Here is an 18,146-nt window from a genome sequence, read left to right as displayed (position 1 = left end):
TGCTGAGAAATACCCAGTTGAAAGAAAAAAACCAAAGCAGTGTATGGATCATTACAGAAGGATAAGTAGGAAGGGAGATTTGCCATCCCATAGCTCTTCTAATTCATCTTTCATCTTTCAAAACAAATAAAACTGACATTTGTTTCTAAAATACTAGCCAAATTCAGTCTAAATTCAGAATCTGTGATTGTATTAAGTTTTGGCAATTTGTCTTACCAGAGTAAGTGCCTTGAAAACCTTTAATAGTCTACCTAGGAGTAATTTTTTTTTCCTGGGGAAGTTAGGTATTCATGCTAGGTAGCAGTGAAAGAAAGAAAATGGGGTCATTGATAGGTTCCCCCCAGCACAATATACATGTTGGGTTGTGCAGTAGTAGACTGTTAGTGTATTTCTTGAGTTTTTATTTTCCTGAGAAATGTGTCTGTGGCATACAAGGTGGATAACCTAGAGTAGTTAGTGTAACCTTTCTGAAGAAGAGTATAGTTTTGCTTTGAGAAATGTGTTAGAGAATAATAAAAGAAAGTTATGAATATTTTTCCATTATCACCATACAAACATTTCTTAGCATTTTCTCATCTAAGAAGGAGGGAAGTTCTCTCTTGCTTTTGTACTTCTTCCATTCCCTTTTTTCCTGGAACCCTAGAAGCCTGCTGGGAGAAGTTTGTGACCTCAGTCACTTTATGAAAGGAGACCCTGATCCTCCAATGAATTCCACACAACACAAAAGTGCATACTGTTTTCATGGTCAGAAATAAGATGAAAACACTATATACTTAACAGTTTGCTATCTGTTGCATTGGTTTGCCACAACTGAGAAATTACTGCTTATTATTGAAATTCCAGTCTAGAACCTTAAATGTAATAGGTGGGTTGGAATTGCTACTGTCTTCTCTTTATCTTCATTTTCCCCTTTGTTATTGATTATGTTTGGTGACTGTTTAAAATGTTTTGTTTTCCACCATGCCTTCTCATCCTGTTTTCCAGCACAGAATTTTCATGGTTTTTATGGAAATATCATGTAACCAGGCATTTTCTGTCAGCAAGCAGCTAACTCAAAATCTGGTTTTGTAAAATTGTTATTTAAAGGTATCTTAGCATGCAGTGCTCTGTAGTGTTTTCCTGCTCAAAGCTGTGTTTGCATCTCGGATCTATTCCAAATGAAACAATTCTATGATACTATGATGATTCTATCCAAGGATTGCTCTGTGTGTGTCACATTCTGCCAACCAGCAGAAGCAGAAAATGAGAAACAGTGCTAGGGAAATCTCTATTTCTACTGTAGATGTTTCACCATTAGTTGTTCACAGCTTGAGAGCTGTCAGTATTTTCCTGGCCCCTCATGCCTATGTGGTTGAAGGTAGTTTTATAATGTGTTATGGTGTCAGGTGTAGAGTAATTTTTGGATAAGTAACAGAGGGGTGAAATGTTTCAGGACAGTACTAATTAGGAAGAGTGTGTTTTATGTTAAAATTAGTTTAGACATGTTTGTAATGGTTTAATCCCAGCCAGCAGTCAAGGCCCATGCAGCCTCACCGGGGTGATCAAGAAGAGACTCAGAAGGGTAAAAGCTACAGAACTTGTGGGTCAAGATAAAGGCAGTTTTATAGGAAAAGCTAAAAGCTGCTAACACAAGCAAAGCAAAACAAAACAAGGAATTCTTTCATGACTTCCATGGGCAGGCATGGTGTTCACCCATCCCTGGGAGAGCAGGGCCCTTTCAAGCATAATGAATACTTGGGAAGACAAATGCCATCACGCCAAACACCCCCTCCATCCCCTTTCCTCTTTCTTCCCCCCGCTTTATACGCTGAGCGTGGTGTCCCATGGTCTGGCCATGGTCCCTTTGGTCGGTTTGGGTCACCTGTCCTGGCTGTGTCTCCTCCCAACCTCCCATGTACCCCCAGCTTCCTTGCCAGCACAGCAGTACAAAAAGCAGAAAAGGCCTCGGCTCTGTGTAAATCCTGCTCACCAAGAACAAAAGCATCTCCATAGTATCGGCCCTATGTTCAGCTCAAATCTAAAGCATAGCCCCATATCAGCCACTGTGAAGAAAATTAACTCTACTCCAGCTGAAGCCAGCACAATGGTGAACACTCCCTGTTTTGAAAGACATGTTAAAATATTTCTCTGTATACATAGCATCTGCCGAGCATCCTATATAAATAGAAATTCTACCATTCTGCAGTTCTGCAGTGGTATGTATTTATATGCATTATCTGTGATACAGGACATTTTAATGGAAATTTACTAGGTATCTGTTGGCCAGTCTTGCTGCACTCTTTTTACAACTTAAAGAAAAAAATGTAGATTGGATTTATAGCTTAGTATATACTGCTTGTTATTTTCAACTACATTGCTTAAATTTTCAGTATAGCTTCAGTTTGGGAGAAGCTTTGCCATTAAAATAACAAATCGGTGAATCCTTCAACCTTCTATATGAAATGGAAGTTCTTTTAATACAAATGAGATCCTTTGAATAAACAAAGATAAAGTAAAATGCATGGTTAGGAAAACAACTGTGTGGGGTCACAGTCCTAAATATGCTTTCCTTAATTTGGTCTCAGTAAGATCACTCAGTTGGATATAGTGGGTTTGCACTGGGGCTGTGTGTCAAGAGTAAAGTTGCAATGCATATGTCACTGGGGAGGTCTTAGTGTATATTTTAAGTGTATAAGGAATCAAATTTTTTAAGTATATAAGGAATCAAATTCAATGGAACTGAACACCGCGAGACCACAGAAGAGTTAAAGTGGGAAGACAGCTCTTGAGGTCAACCAGTCCAATCTTCTTGCTCAAACACAACCACCTAGAGCAGGTTGCCCATTTTCAGTATGGGTTTGATTCTCTGTGACTCCACAGCCTCTCTGGGCAATCTGTTCCATGTTTGAGCACTCTCACAGAAAAAAGGGTGAGGGGGCAAGACCCTTCCTCACCTTCTTGCTGTCCTTTCTAAGGAGCTGTATCCCTTCATTACAGCACTCCAGTTGTGTGAGCTTTCCCACTGATTCTCCATGATCCCAGAGTCTGTAACCTTGTAACTGCACACAGTGTTCAAACTCCTCTTCTTTATTCCCCCTGCTGCATGTGTTAGAGACCTTGAAGGGGCATCAGAGTGTGCTGGTTCTGTGGTATAGTCTTAGAGCTTTCCTACAGGTTTGTTCTATGGTAGTCTCCTTCTGTACATGCCTGTGGTCAAAGGAATTGCACTTCAGCTCAGTTGCTTTGTGAGTTGCTAAGTCCTTTCTCTTCCCATTATCCCAGTCTCTTGCCTTGCCCACCCTATCCTAAGCTTCCTTATTCCCTCCCACATAATTTCGAGAGTAAAGCTCTCCAGCCTACTGGCAAAGGTACTTTTGTCTCCTGTAGTCAAATGGATCCTGCGTCTCCCAAGCAGCTGCTGAGCCTTAGAGAGGATCCCATGGTCATAGATAACCATATTTGAGGCTCCTAATACCGAGTCCCATAATGTAAGGGTGATGTATTCCTGGTACAGAACACAGCTTGATGGTTAATCTTCCTACCAGCCAAAACGGCCCACCAGAGAACCTGAAGGTCACAGCTCTTAATGCTGTTACAGTTATCCATGGATATCCCAAGGTGATTCATTCAAACGAACATTCTGACTGCTTCAAGGGCCCTTGGTATCACAGCAGCATGGTACCCACTCACTGAGATGTTGGCCAGACAGCTTGTCTCCTGCTAATGAATGTGTCCGTGGGCATGACATTTTTGGGCAGGCATAACATCAGAAAGAGCAGAGGTTCCAGACAGGATTATGCTGTGACATACCACAAATGGACCCATTTTGATCCATTTCACTTCTGGCTTCTAGCTCAATGTACTCAGCTATCACAATTCACTTCTGAAACAAACTTCAGGGATTACCTTATGACTGTTCATGACATGATCATAAATAATGGCTAATGTGGCTATTTCTTGTAAATTAATGAATTCACTAAGTTTTGGTAGCCTTGTGTTAAGGTGCAAACGCTGCGTTCAGAGTCCTATGAGATAAAATCTGGGGATAAAATACACTACAGGGTAAGGAATAATTTTGTATTTATCTCACAGTGGTGCTGTGAAGATTAATGTGATTTCTTCCTCTCTACAAGGTGCTTGAAGATGAAAAACATTATGCATGTGCCAAATGTGGACCGGTGCACTTTGCTTTGGTTTGTAGGTGCATGTGTTTGACTCCCGTAGCATGAGGTAGCAGTTGGAAAACAGTGACATTGTTTGTCCTTGCAACACACAGAAAACAATATTCCCATGGATTTCAAAATGTGCCAGCTCCAAGAGCATAGCCAGTTGATAGATTTTTGTTTCTGGACTCTGAGATCTTCTATTCCATTGGTCAGGGCAGGTGGTAGTATGTAAAACCTAGAACTTGTCAGCCACACTCGGAGTCATGCTTTGTGAAGTGACACCTTTGTTTCTTCAACAAATAGGTTTTGCACTAACACAGAATTATAGAATCATTTAGATTGCAAGAGATCTCTAAGATGATCGAGTCCAACCATTAACCCAATGCTGCCAAGGCCACCAGTGAAGTCTAGGAGAGAAGAAATGCTCATTCTAATAGATGTGGTAGTCCCTCAGGCCTGATGTGTACAACAACTTCTCTGGTTGCTGTGTCTTACCTTAATGGAATAGAGAGACACTTCTGCACACCTCTGAACCGGAGTACTCTCAACAAATATTCTGTCAATTAATTACAACACCCAAATGTTTAAGGGATTTTGATTATTTTTATGCATTATCTCAAAGTTTAGGATATCTTCAGAAGTTCAAAATATTTAGGAGAGGATTTTCTTCTCATATTCTATATTAAGTGACTGCTTGACAAAGCTTTGATTTTTGATGTTGTTTTTCAGCATGAAAATATGACCCATATTAAGTGTATTCTGGTTTGTATACCCAGGATCTGTAATTTTAAAAGTCTTCTCTAGTTTTTCATCTTAAAGAGAAAAATACAATAATTTTGGGATTTTATTGCAAGGAAGCTAGTGCTAAGGGCAGTTATCAGTTCCCATATCTTGGAGTGAACAGTGGTAGTTGGTAATTAAAACAGGTTTTTCTGTATTAATTCAGCTATTGCAATCAGATTAATTCATTGGAGGAGAAACTGCACTTAAATTTGTGATCAGTCACACCCATCAAGTGTGCTGAATGTTTCATCAAACCTTTTTCTGTCAGACCTATATTTCAGTGTTCTTCTTTGTTTGCGGGTGTGGCAGGAACAAACGTAAAAGACTGTAAATTGCAGAATAGGAATGTTTGCATTTAAATACTTCTAAACTGTAAAGGTATGTTGGAAATTCCCCCTCTTCCCCTTTCCCATATTACTTTTTCAGGGAGTACCCTAAAGGCAAAAAGTTAAATTTTTTTATTCCCTTTTTTAGGTGTTGGATAAGATTTATGTGCAAAAGAATTGAGAGCTGTATTAAAGAGTGTTACTATCCATCATTTTTAAAGTGCAGTGAAGAAAACTAACTCTGTGTGTATGTGTAGCTAGATTTGCCAAATGATTAAAGGAGCCAAACTCCAGTGCAGTGCATAATGTCAGGGATGACTATTTGGAGTTACATGTTTTCTCATCAGGCCATTGGTCACTAGTGAGCAGAGGTCAGTTGCTGCCTGACAGGTATTTACTGGCTTATGTTAATAAGTGTTTCTAGACATTTTTGTCAGTATTTTTTGACCCTCATCTGTAGCTAAAGTTCTTTTCCACCTTGTGTCCCCAAAAAATGTTCTTGCAAATTTTAACAAAGCCTAAGTCGAAAATGAGGAGGTCTGTAGCCCCATCCCACTGAAGCATTGACTTTCTGGTCTGTTCTGATCTATCATGCTTTTTTTTTTTTCCTTATGTAATAAAGGTACATGCTTCCCACTTGGCACTCTCAGAGCCATCTTATTCTCCTTTTTTCTTAGCTATTGATGGGATTGTTGGCTGTGGTTGCATATGCATTTGGTCAGAGGAAAAGGAATATGGGGACAATGTATTATTAGCACTGCAGTGGGAATTTAGACAGTGCTCACATCATGCTCCACTGAGAAGGTGGTTGGGCACTTGAACAGGTTTCTCTGGGAAGTGGCCACAGCACCAGCCTGCCAGAGTTCAGGCAGCATCTGGCCAACACTCAAAGGATGTGCCTTCCTTCTGGGGCAGTCCTGTGAGGTACAGGCAGTTGGATTTGCTGATCTTTATCAATATGAATCCCTTCCAGCTATTCTTTGAGTCTGTGATACATGCAAGCTTCCCATAACAGATGCATATAAAACCAATAGCTTGTTGTGCTGCAGAGGCTCCAGAGAACCTTCCAGAAATGGAATGTGGCTGGAGCTCTGGAAGCTTGTCTGATACTGGCCAGCTACAGAGAGGGGGCTGAAGCAATACTTGTTATTTTGTATTAGAAACAGCTGCATTGAGAAGAGGGTAGGAGAAACAGTTTCCACTCCTGCAGAGGGAAGACAAAATGAGGCAGCAGAAAGATACCTCTGCATCTTTCCCTTCTTTATTCATGCCTCAGAAACCTCTCTTCATCAGTACTTTAGAGTTAGTTTTATGTAGTGTGAGTGAAAGAAGTACAGTCTTTCACAGTTTCAGGAGTCTTTTAAAGATTTCACCTAAAATCAAAAGAAACTCTTGAAGAAATTGACTTCAGAGAAGTTGAATTTGGCTAATTTACAGGGAGTTGTTCTCTGTTACATGGGTAAATGATATGAATTTTATTGTCTGTTGAAGTAACTAATCTTGGATTTCTGAGTGAATTATGTGTTTGTTCTATGAATATTGAAAAGAAATTGCCAAATGGAAAAATGAATTGCCATCGCCTTTGCTTAAATTTCTCCACTTTCCTCAAAAAATACGTGCTTGCAGGTACACTAAGGCAGTCCTCCATTGTTAGTTTTATCATCTTTCAAGCATATGGTATGTTTTTCTATTTATGCCAAAGAAATGGTACCAAGTCCAGGTATCTATCAATATATCCTCTTGGCTGGCTGTTCTTAAGCCTAATAGAGCACTTTGAAAAATTAAATGTTTCTCCATCTATCCATATTTAACCAAGAGCTTTAATAAGGTCTTGCCAAAACCTTTGAAACTCGTAACAGTCTAAATTATGCATTGTATGGAACCCCTTAGCCAGGGAAATGAGTAATTGCTGGAGACTACTTCTGTGACATAGCTTGGTTGTTTCAGTTTAATAGAAGTACAATACAAGGCTTGCAGGAGGGAGCAAATCTATACTTAGCTCATTGTAATGCTCTTGGCATGGTCAAAAAAAGCTGGTTTATTTTGGTGTCTAAAAGTCTTTGTTTCAAGTTTCTTCCAAAACCTCTGTCGTGAGTATAAAGGTTTTTGTCACGTTAAGTCCTTTATATGGCTGACAAATAAAATTCAGCATAGAATTGCAACCCCAGAGAAATGGTTTTAAAGGAAATAAATCTGAGCAGGAAGATTTAGTATAGGCATGGTAATGCCTTTCCTGCCGTTACTGTGAGCCAGGTTTTAACTACAGACTGCTGAAATCCTGGTGTTACAGTTGTAAACACTGATTAGTGAGATTGAGTTCTTTCCAGGTGTTGAAATTACATGTGCTATTGCAGTGTTAAGAGTTGTGCCAATTCATCATAAAAAGGAGCTTTATAAATAGAGGTATTTCAGAGAGGTTTGTGCAAATCATATTCCTTTTTACTAATGCAGGCTTTATTGAAAGTCAACTTTCTTTAAAAAAATAAAAAATTGCATCTAAGCAGTAGCCATAGATACTTCAGTTTAAATACAATTTCCTGCAAACATGGGTTCTTTGTTTTCTTTCTTTTAAACGGCCATTAAGAAGTACTTTTCAAAACCATTGATTGAATGTGTTCTGAAGCTCCTTGATTCATTCATCCTGTGAATGACTATTATGCTGTTTGTTTAAGAGGTAGGAAAAAGATCTGTCCACCAAAGCATACATGAGGAATCTTTTGTGTTGCTTGAATGGTTGTTGTCTTGAAAATAAAATTAGAAGGAGCTTAATTTTGGTCCTGTATTGGCTATAAATTGGCTATTTATAGGGGTTCTTTTGCTATTACACTCTTTCCCCAAATTATTTATTGCAGTCCCGAGGTTTGTTTGTAGTTAAAAAATGCTTTAATTTCTTCCAAAATGGTGTGAAATTTTACTTTCTTCTGAACTTACTTTCTTCTGAACTTTTGGTCTCAAAGCATCAGAAGTACAGAAGCTAAAAGTAGCAGTGACTTTAGGCTTCTTGTTCATCAGGTAGGATGTTGTCAGTTTCTTGAGTTATTTTTTCTGTTTAAAAGTTTGAAGCTATTACTAATTTAGACCAATTGGAATTTGGAGTTATCTTCTTCAGTAGTAATATACAAAAGTTCTACTTGATGGTACCTTAATAGTCTAATCCTGCAAATGGTTCTATGAATGTACAGCTGTGTTCCTTACTATTCACATTCATACATTCTTCTTAATAGTTCTCTTAAATGTAAAGCAGAATATGTAGAAATAGCAGTTGTTAGTGAACAAGGAGCAGGATTGCAGTAATGGCTATCAGATACCTTGTTGCTTTGACAGTGTATGAGTTGTAAAGATAAAATTCATGAAAACATCCTATGAGACTCAAGTGGTAGTAGAATCACTGGGTAAAAGACTCAGATTGAAAAAGAGAGATGTCAGAATAAAAAAAATGGGGGAGTTGAAAGAAAAGCACAGCAGGTAGGGAATCTAAAACTAAACCTAAAATACCAAAAGAGAGCTAGGAACAGTCACTTGATGAATTACAGTTAATGCATTGGCCTCAAATGCAGGGAGTATGTGTAAGGGTGACTCAGAGATACTGACTGATACATGAGGCTTTACTAAGTCATACTTAGAAGATTCAAAATTCTTTTTAAATTTCTTTCCTTATTCTTGAGCTATTTGGCAATGGATGACACACCGAGCTGTCCATAGGCAACGTCTTGAAATGTTGCACCTTAGCCACTATGATTCTAACTCTCTTAGAAAAGCTGTCACTGGTAGGCTTTTCCTGTGTTGAGTCAATGTTTGTGTATTTATGAGACGTTTTTAGGGTAAAAATGGAATAAATTTACCTGTACTATTTGCTCATTTTCAGGTAGCATATATAGGAAAAGAGCAGATTGCATTTATTTTTTGGTTAGTGATCAAACTGCTGTAATTAAATTGTAAGATCATAAACCAGACAGCTTGCCCTGCTAACTTAGTAGGTTAATGTGAATGACTGCTTTTAACTTGGATTATTGGGTGGGGAGCAGTGGTTGGGTTTTAAACTCCAGCTTTCACCTCTCTTTTTCCAGAATCTAGGTGGTACCTAACAACAAAAATCAGGTCATATTTGAAGTTTTGCAGTAGTAGGTATCCATGGTATAGCTCCATACAGGGTCAGGGACTTTGGCTGACAGCCTCTTTACTGGCTGGAAATCTGCTCTAGATGCTATTAAGGACTTTCATTGTATCATAATTCTTTCTCAGCTGTGCCTTTTGTCTAATTATATGCAAGTTTAAAACTATTATTTTGGCAGCTTTGTATAAATATTGTCACAGTATTCTGAATTTAATTCTTCCCACCAGCCACGATACTGGAACCAGCATAGAGGTTTTCACTTAGTCTCATTTGGGGTTTGTGTGCTGTTCTGGGAGTCTGTATGCACTCATGCTGTATGTATTTTCTGCTATATAGAAAGATAAAGGAACCCAGGTGACTTTTCTTGTTATCTCTCTAATGAAGCATGAAGTCTGGGTACCACCAACAATAAAAGTAAAGATTGTTGGCGGATAAGGAGTAATTCAAGGGTTTCTTTTCAAGCACTACTTACACTTCTCTCCACAGACACTGACTTCTGACTGATGTTTATTCCTTTTCTAGGCAAATCTTGCTCAACTATTGAGTGAGGCTCAAGATCGAAATAAACATCTTGGAGAAGAGATTGGAGAGCTTCAGCAGAGACTGGGAGAAGTACAAGGGGACAATAAGGTATTACAAACTGCCAGTAAATGGCATGGAATGTGTTAACTGGGCTAGAGTTTTGCATTTACTTCTTAGGAAAACAAATAAAATAATGGCTTACAGAACTTCTAGAATACTTTTATAATACAAGAGAGCTTGGATCAGTGTAACTACAGAAGCTGTAAAGGATACCAGTGAGTGCATCTTACTATGTATTTTTGTATGTTGCTTTTGCTCTGTTATCCTTAACACAATGTGTTTTGTATTTAGCCTTGCTTTAATGCTTTCTATGTTCCTTTCTTTTTTGGAAAAAAAAAAAAACCTGTATTTTATTATTGGTCTTTCCTCTTAAAATAAGTACAGATAAGCATGTGTTCTACCTGTGGTAATTTCCAGGTTTTTGTACTGAACTGCAAAATTTTAGTAGATGACAAAGGAGCATAATTTTTCTCTTAAAAAAATCTGGAGTAGTTGATCAGAAACATGTATAGTGAGCTTTCTATTAAGCCCTCATCCCATTACCCTTACATAACCAATTTATTTCATTGCTAAATTTAGCAAGTTATATGGAACATTGCTCAAAATCTGCCATTTGGTATTAATCAAACTCCTGTTGTCTCCATTAATTGAAATATTTAAAGTCAAGCCAAATGTGTGTAACATTCACAGCTGGAGCTTTATGCAAAAGTACATTCAGAGATCAAACTAGTGAGAAGTTGAATTGGAGAGTCAAGGTGGTTAACAAAGTAAAAAATTGAAACAAATAATGATAGCTTCCCTCCCTCAACTACGATTTTAAAATTATGGCATTTTAAAATTTAAATAAAAATTATGGCTTTTAATTATTCAGATGGGATTTGTCTTTTTCCATTTAAGTTTATTTTATTTATTTTCTTTTAAACATAAGTATATTGTGATAATGCAAGTTTTTTCACTGTTTGTCACAAAGACCTCCCTTCAAGGTCTTCATAGAGCTGGGAAAGGTTCAAGTGAAACCTGATTTTGTAGTATGCATAGCAGTCAGCAAAACTTGCTCAACTCTTCAAAGACCAGATTTCTGACTGTTTATTTTCATTTGCATGTTACTGTTTTAGAAGTCAGTGCCTTTCAGTTCTCCAGTACCAATATTATGCCCCACAGCCTTTCCCAAGCCAGTCCTGAACAGATAGCAAGGGCTTGTAAGTACAAACAGAAAACAAAGGTAGGAAAACTGCAACACATTTAAATATCAAGGTTATGTACCTCTTGTAGTTCCTTGTGACAATATATGATCTTGGTAACACAGAGCCTCCTTCTTTGTGCCAGAACTGGCACTGTTTAGATTGACCTTTGTGGGTTAACATGGTATTAGCTAGTTATCTTCGTGACATCTGTATTCTCAGCTTGAATTTAAATTCATGATCCTCAAAATGAATGGAAAAGTACAAAAGGGGTTATTCTGCCCAGTGTGCCTTTCTCTGAAAGGCACAAAATAGTGCATCACTAAATACAGAGTGGGAGGAAAGAGCTGCATCAGACACAGATTAATTTAGACTAGGATTTTCATTTTTGGAGCACATTCTTCACTCTCCGAGTAAATGAGAAATAGAGCTTATTTTAGTGTCAGGTTGCTGGTTTTCAAATTGCCTAAAAAAGCATTGCCATCTCTCTGAGGGATTTAACACTCTCCTCCTGTGTCAGATTTCTCTCCCTACAAGCTTCAGTGATAAAATTCTAGGCTTGTTCACAAAGCCATTCTCTTCTGCTCATCAGTTCTTCTGTACTGGCAGCTGGGCTACCTCAGGCACTGGAGTCCAGATAATGCATGGTATATACAAAAACAACAAAAAAACCCCCATAATAATTTGCTTGTTCTTACATTTTTTCCCCTGCATTCTTCTCACTGCTTTTTCCAAAGTGAGGGAGGGCATCCTGCCCAGCTGGTCTACGTCAGCCTTACTTCTGGCAAGAGATGAACAAACAGCTGCTTTTGCAGCAAGTGAAGCTGCTTATGGATGAACAATTCTGCCTGTGTCTGAGCAGGGGTGACTCATGCAGGCTTTGTCACTGAATGGCAAGAGCTTTGCAGGGCTAAAAAAAAAAAAAACCCTCTTTAAATATCACACATTAGTTCTATTGATAAAGAAATGTTTTGATGGCTTGGCTTGTTTTTCACCACTTTAATGTTTCCTACAAGTAGGATACAGTCACTTGGATTAGCTGGAAAACCTTGAGCCGGAGATCTTTTACTTGTTGAAATCATGTTAAACACGTCATCAGGCAATAACAAATTACTTGCATTTGGTTTAACTGGAATAATTTTTTCCTCTCATTTCAAGTAGAATTTTGTTGGCACAAATAATAAAACTTGTTCAGACAGTCTCTGGAAGGATTTGTTGCTGCAGTTTGAAAAATACAGCAATAGTTAGACTGCAGCATTCTAGTGACAGATATCTAAGGCTATTTATTTTTATGATTGATCACAATCTCACAAGTTCTGACACGTGAAAACTCTTCTATCTTTATGGTAGTTATTTGTAAATCTTTTTCCTTCCTAATGCTTTGGCAGCAATGCTTGGAAACAATTACTAAAACATATAAGGAAATAGTTAAAATATTTCATTCTCTCATGTGAAGGGGTAAAAATGGAAAGCTTAAGAGAAACTGGAGACTTCTGCAAGACAAGATGACTCAGTTGCCTTTACCTGAATGCCTACCCACGCAAAGAATTGCTGTTTTAAGCTGCCAGGAGCAATGCTGAGCGAGAGCAAGGTGCTTGGGAACAATGGCTGCGGTGTTACTGTCAGCTCCTTATTGCCAGGCACACAATCCTTCATGCAGCAACAGGGAGAAGTGTTAAATGGGGTGTGTGTGTTTGGGCACAACTGGGACTTCAGGTAGCACATTTGCAAGTTCTGGTCCACATTTTAAGATTTTGTAAGATAACGTGGTGAAGACAATTGCTGTGACTGTGGCTAAACACAATGGTTTCTGCCCTCCATGGAGAATTGGTTGTGCTTGTTTCCCTTTTCTTTCTGCATGTTTTATTGATAATCAGGAGTGTCCAGCTTTGGTGCAGGCATTGTTTATGGACTCCTACCCTGCACAGCACCTATCCCAGTGATGCTATTTTTAGGCATTGTGGGGCTGATATAGTGTTGCTACTTTGTAAATAATTATTGTAGCTGAAACTGATGCAAAAAGAAGCTGTGATATTAAAATAAAAAGACAGTGCTTGCAGCAGTGGACTGTTTTAGTTAAGAATTTATAGGTTCTTGACAAACAGGAGTTTTCTCTGGGAAGTTGCCATTAATTTAAATCTGTTCAGCTGTGAATACTGTTTGCTGAATCCTGAGGGGTAGTGTTAACCTAAATGATGTTGAGTGGTCTTTTCCTCAGTGATTTCTGAATGACAGAAACAAAAATACTAGCAGCTAGAGGGCAGGTGTATAAAGTTTATAACAAAGCATTAATATATAAAATAAACCCTTAAACCTCTGGCATAACAGTGTCTCTTTGGGTCACAGCATTTTCAGGGAAGAATTTTATAGCAGGTGGTGCTGCCTCATGAGACATTCGCAATGCAGAATTAAACGACTTGGCCTGTTCTGCCCTGTCAACTCTCTGATTGGCCAACTGTCTGGAAGAAGCACTCTGTTGTTTTATGGATTGATATTTTACTGTATTTTGTTTATGTTAATAATGCTGCTTTTACGGGATCGGTTTGGAATTTTGAAGCATTCTTTTTATAAGACTTCATGGTTTTGGGGTTTTTTTGCCTCAAAATTGGTAGTAAATAAAGAGTTCTCCTTTTATTGATAGTGTGTTTGACCTTGCAGGTTCTAATTGCTTGCAGTTTTATTTTATGCCTCACCCCCTCCTGGGCTGGAGGAGAGTTGGTCATAGTGCATGAGTGACAGCTTTGGTCCAGTTCCCAGCCTGGTGCCAAGTGTTAGGCAGAAGTTTTGCTCTGCTGCAGGCTTTGGAGACATTAATAAAGTGTGATTCCTCTTTTCGTTTCCAGGTTTTTTGAACAAGATTGAAACCTCAAAATGTTATTGCATTTGTTTTTTTGTGGTCTTTATCACCAGAGAGAAATTCTAGAAATTAAATTAATTTATCTGAATTAAATGACATAACATGACCACACCTCTTGTTCATCAGCACTTTAGCTTTTAAAAAAATCCAATAGCTATGAAGCCATTCTAGGGTTTGCTAGTTGCCTTTTTGACTTGTTTTGATAAAGAAATTAATAGGAGTTATATCTCTTAGTATCCACTCAGCCTTACTATCTGTGCAGGAGTTTGCACTTCACCTGTGGGGATAGTGAAACATAGTTTGCCAAAACCAGTTACTTTGCAGCCACAACTTCCTCTGAACAAATGAACTTCTTATCAGCACACATTGTACTAGCTTCAGTGACTTGCACTGAACTGGAGCTGAAATAAGCAGGGAGGATGATTTTGGTAGTCTGTCTTGCATCAGCAGGATTTTAATTGGCACATTGTAGCTATGGTGACTGGCATCCCATAAATACCAAAGATAGATTTTAATGTACAATCTTCTACTTCAGAAGATTGATTTTTTTTTCCTAACTCTGCAATATAATGGTGTGCATTAATTCCTTGGTGCAGTCAAAGATAGAGGGAAAGTCAGACTGGTTATTGTGGTGGGTTTCCCTGGTCTCTGTGGAGCTCCTAAAGATGAGGCCTAGTTGTACTGAGTATAAACAACTGTAAATGCTGAATGCTGTGTAGATTGGTATTTAATACTCCATGGTCCTTGAAAGGTCGTTGCTTTTTGCTTTGGATATTAAATGTAAATGTGTATTAATTCAAGTCAGACTGTTTTCAGCAGTCACAAGCTCAGAAGTTCATTAGCTGCTTGAGCATTTTGGCCAAGTCTCTTTGTTGTTGGCCCATTTTTTTGCTTTTGACATGAATTAGCTTTTGTGAGTTGACTAAAAAATAATGCATAAGCGAATGTATTAGCAGCTGTTAATACAGATTCTGCAGTGATGTAGCACAGGAGGGGTTTTAAGTAGTGTCAGTAAAATGAAGCTGGACAAGCCACTTTGTTCCTTTTTATTAACTGGAAAGACTTCTCTGCTGCAGAGAATTTTAATATGTACATATTTACTAAGAGGCTTTCTCATAATTCTCTAGTTCTAGTCTGAGTGGAATTAGTTCCTGTCACTCCTAAAAACATTGACCACATTCTTGGTCCTTCATAATTTGTAAACTCTGGTGACTGTTGTTGCGGGGTCCGATTGAATTCCTGCGGATGCTTTGACTGTTCAACTGGATTTTTTCACTAAAAACTGGATTTGACCCTCAGCTCAGAAGCCTCCCTCTGATTTAAATAATAGCAGCTGTTTAGCCTGGAAGAGCTGAAATCCAAAGCTGGCAGCTTTACTCTTTCTAATACAGATATACTCTGTGGCTGCAGCCTATGTTTTCTTGCTTACCAGATTCTGTTTTTGTCCTGGCAGCTCCTTCGAATGACCATAGCAAAGCAGAGGCTGGGGGATGATGAAGTTGGGGCTCGCCACTTTGCGGCACATGAGCGGGAGGACCTCGTTCAGCAGCTGGAGAAGGCTCGAGAGCAGGTAGCAATTAAATGGGCATACAGTGTCATGTTTTCCAGAGCTATTGGACTAGTAACTAAATCATTTCTGTTCTGTATGAAGGGCTGGGAGCTGATGGATGCTGGAAGTAGTGGTTAGAGTGAATTCCTAATCTCTGGAATTTTTTCTCTAGACTATTGATTCTCCTTTTTTTTTTTAATGTCCAGCAACAATTTGTGACAATTGGATATTGCCAATGAATGTCAATAAAAGGTACCCTTTAGTGAAGGCTCTTACAAATATTCAGCACAGTGTACAGTGGCTGATGTACCTCCTAAAGATACCCTCTGAATCAAATTTTCTGTTAAAGTGTTGTTAGTGAACTCTTCCTCCTGCCTCCAAGCTATTTCTTCTCCTCTTCTGCAGAATTCTCAATCAGACCTATTTCCCTTCCTCAAGTGTGTATGAATACTCTTTACCATGCAGCATCAGACTTTCTCCCTAACACTGATACATACATTTCTGGACAATTTTGCAGCTCTGCATTATCAGTTTTTCCCACACTTATTCCTACCAGTGTCAGTTCCAACTTGAATTAGCCATTCTGTGATCAGGAATTTCTAGTTTTTCAGTCTTCCTTCAATTCCACTGTACCTTACTGGAAAGGCTGTTGGTCTTCTTCCAGTGTGATCCTCCCTGCTAACTCTCTTACCAAGCTTGTGTTCTTTCTGTTCATCACCCAGCCTCTTTTAAATGGTGGTCTGTTGTCCTTCCTGGCTTATCTATGTTTCCTAGGGTGTGCATGGAGACTTCTGTCCCTGCAGGCTTTTCTCACACTCAGTTTTGCCTCCTTGGAAGTTTGAAGCTCTTTGTCCTTGAGTATCTTTCACACTGGACTTCACTCTTTTGCTTAATAGCACAGCTCATCCTGTTGCCTCCATGATTGCTTATTTTTGTACTTTTTCAGTTCTTACTTTATGGAACCTCATTGCTCAAGTCCCATGATTAGTGCAAATTCCCATTTGCAGGCTTTTTGACAAGGCTTGTTGACTTAATTCCTGGAGTCCTGGAAATTATATGATAAAACCACCTTAATATGTTTGTAGAGCAGAATTACAGTAGAGATTGAGATTTCTTTTGCTTTGTAGAGCAGAATTACAGTAGATATTGAGATTTCTTATATATTTATTGTTTTCTAGAAATTTTTTCAAACTAATCTAACTGGTAAAGTTGCTTAACTCCAAGTTAATGAAATTGAGGAAAAATACCTGGGGTTATGAGCTTTGAAAATACTTTTGACTGTCCAAAATCAATACTGTTCAAACATGTGCTTGTTGCTGTTTTCAGGCTGGGTCCTGTGTTAGCTGTTGTTTAAACTCTTACTGATACAGCTCTCCTTTCTTCTCAGATTGAGACCCTGAGATATGATCTTCAGGCTGCACTGGATGAGCTACAGGATGTGAAAGAGGAACGCTCTGTTTACCAAGACAAGTCTGACAGACTGAACCAAGAGCTGAATCATGTCTTAGGAGGGCATGAAAACAGGATCATTGACATAGATGCTCTCTGCATGGAGAACAGGTGAGTGCATTACTGTTTCCCTAGAAAAACAGTGTGCTGTTGTAAGGAGTATCAGGAAGTCAGTCACAACAAAACTTTAAAGAAAACATATCCAAGTATGAAAGTTAAGAGATTTTGGAAATTTGTTTTGCCTGTTTTGTTTATACTGTAACTAAGCATTAAATAATATTGAGAAATCTAGGCTACAGGAAATTACCAATGTTGTATTTGGCTACAGAGATGCTAGTGATGTTCCCAAATAAAGCTAAACAAGGAAAAAGAAGAGAAGACCTTTTTATTCCCATCACTGTATGGCACCAAAACCAAGAATATTAAAATGTCTGTATTCAGAAACTCCCAGTGAGTTGTAGTGGACTAATCTTGAATTGGAAACAGGGACTTTGAGTACCCTCAGTTACAGCTACAGACATAATTTTCTCCACAGGGAGAGGTTGTCAGCATGGAATGATTTGCCAATAAAAGTTGCTGGTGAAATCACCCATGTAGATTTTCTTGCTGGTTTCTTGGGAAAAGAATGTTTTTTATGGTCTCTGTTAGGGATGACAGGGAGGAGTCACTGACAGAGCCATAGCAGGTATCTCCTTTAATGTCAACAATTACCTTAAAGTGAAATAGAACTTGTAAGACAGATTCCATTTTACAAAACTTATGCTTTAGGCAAGAAAGTGTAGTACCAAAGGCATTACTTCTTCTCTGCAACTTCAGGGGTTTTTCTCTGTTTTGTGTGGCCTACAGAGTTCTGTATCAATTTAAGCCCCCTTCTCCCCTGACAGTGATGTGAGTTTTTTCCTGTGAAATAATTAAATTGTCATAAACCCTAATACAACTGCAGTTGTACTACATGAAAGAAAATACCATATAAACCCTTTATTCATAAAAAAGACATTTTCCTACTTGGAAATAACTGTCTCATCCAAGTGCATAAACTCTAATAGGAAGAACTGTGCTGTTTCATTTAACTGTGTACCATTTTTCAGCTATATTGTTAAATTTTCTACTTTGTGATTGCTAATGAGAAGTGCCAAGTAAGTGATGGATATTGCAATGCA

At 38.4% G+C, this 18,146-nt stretch overlaps 1 protein-coding gene across 3 annotated transcripts in view; it reads left to right on the top strand.

Moving 5' to 3' along the window:
* CCDC149 (coiled-coil domain containing 149) overlaps nucleotides 1–18,146 on the top strand; it is a 51,661-nt gene that overhangs the window by 10,082 nt on the left and 23,433 nt on the right. For all 3 annotated transcript variants that reach the window (XM_058024304.1, XM_058024303.1, XM_058024301.1), the window contains exons 4-6: nucleotides 9,891–9,998; nucleotides 15,442–15,558; nucleotides 16,925–17,097. In XM_058024304.1, coding sequence (XP_057880287.1) covers nucleotides 9,891–9,998; nucleotides 15,442–15,558; nucleotides 16,925–17,097 — 398 coding nt within the window. The remainder of the gene's footprint in view (nucleotides 1–9,890; nucleotides 9,999–15,441; nucleotides 15,559–16,924; nucleotides 17,098–18,146) is intronic.

The sequence above is a fragment of the Melospiza georgiana genome, chromosome 5 (genome assembly GCF_028018845.1).
Source record: "Melospiza georgiana isolate bMelGeo1 chromosome 5, bMelGeo1.pri, whole genome shotgun sequence".
In the NCBI taxonomy this organism is placed as follows: domain Eukaryota; kingdom Metazoa; phylum Chordata; class Aves; order Passeriformes; family Passerellidae; genus Melospiza; species Melospiza georgiana.
The sequence above is the reverse complement of the archived record's forward strand: the minus strand, read 5'-3'. Positions and strand labels throughout refer to the sequence as shown.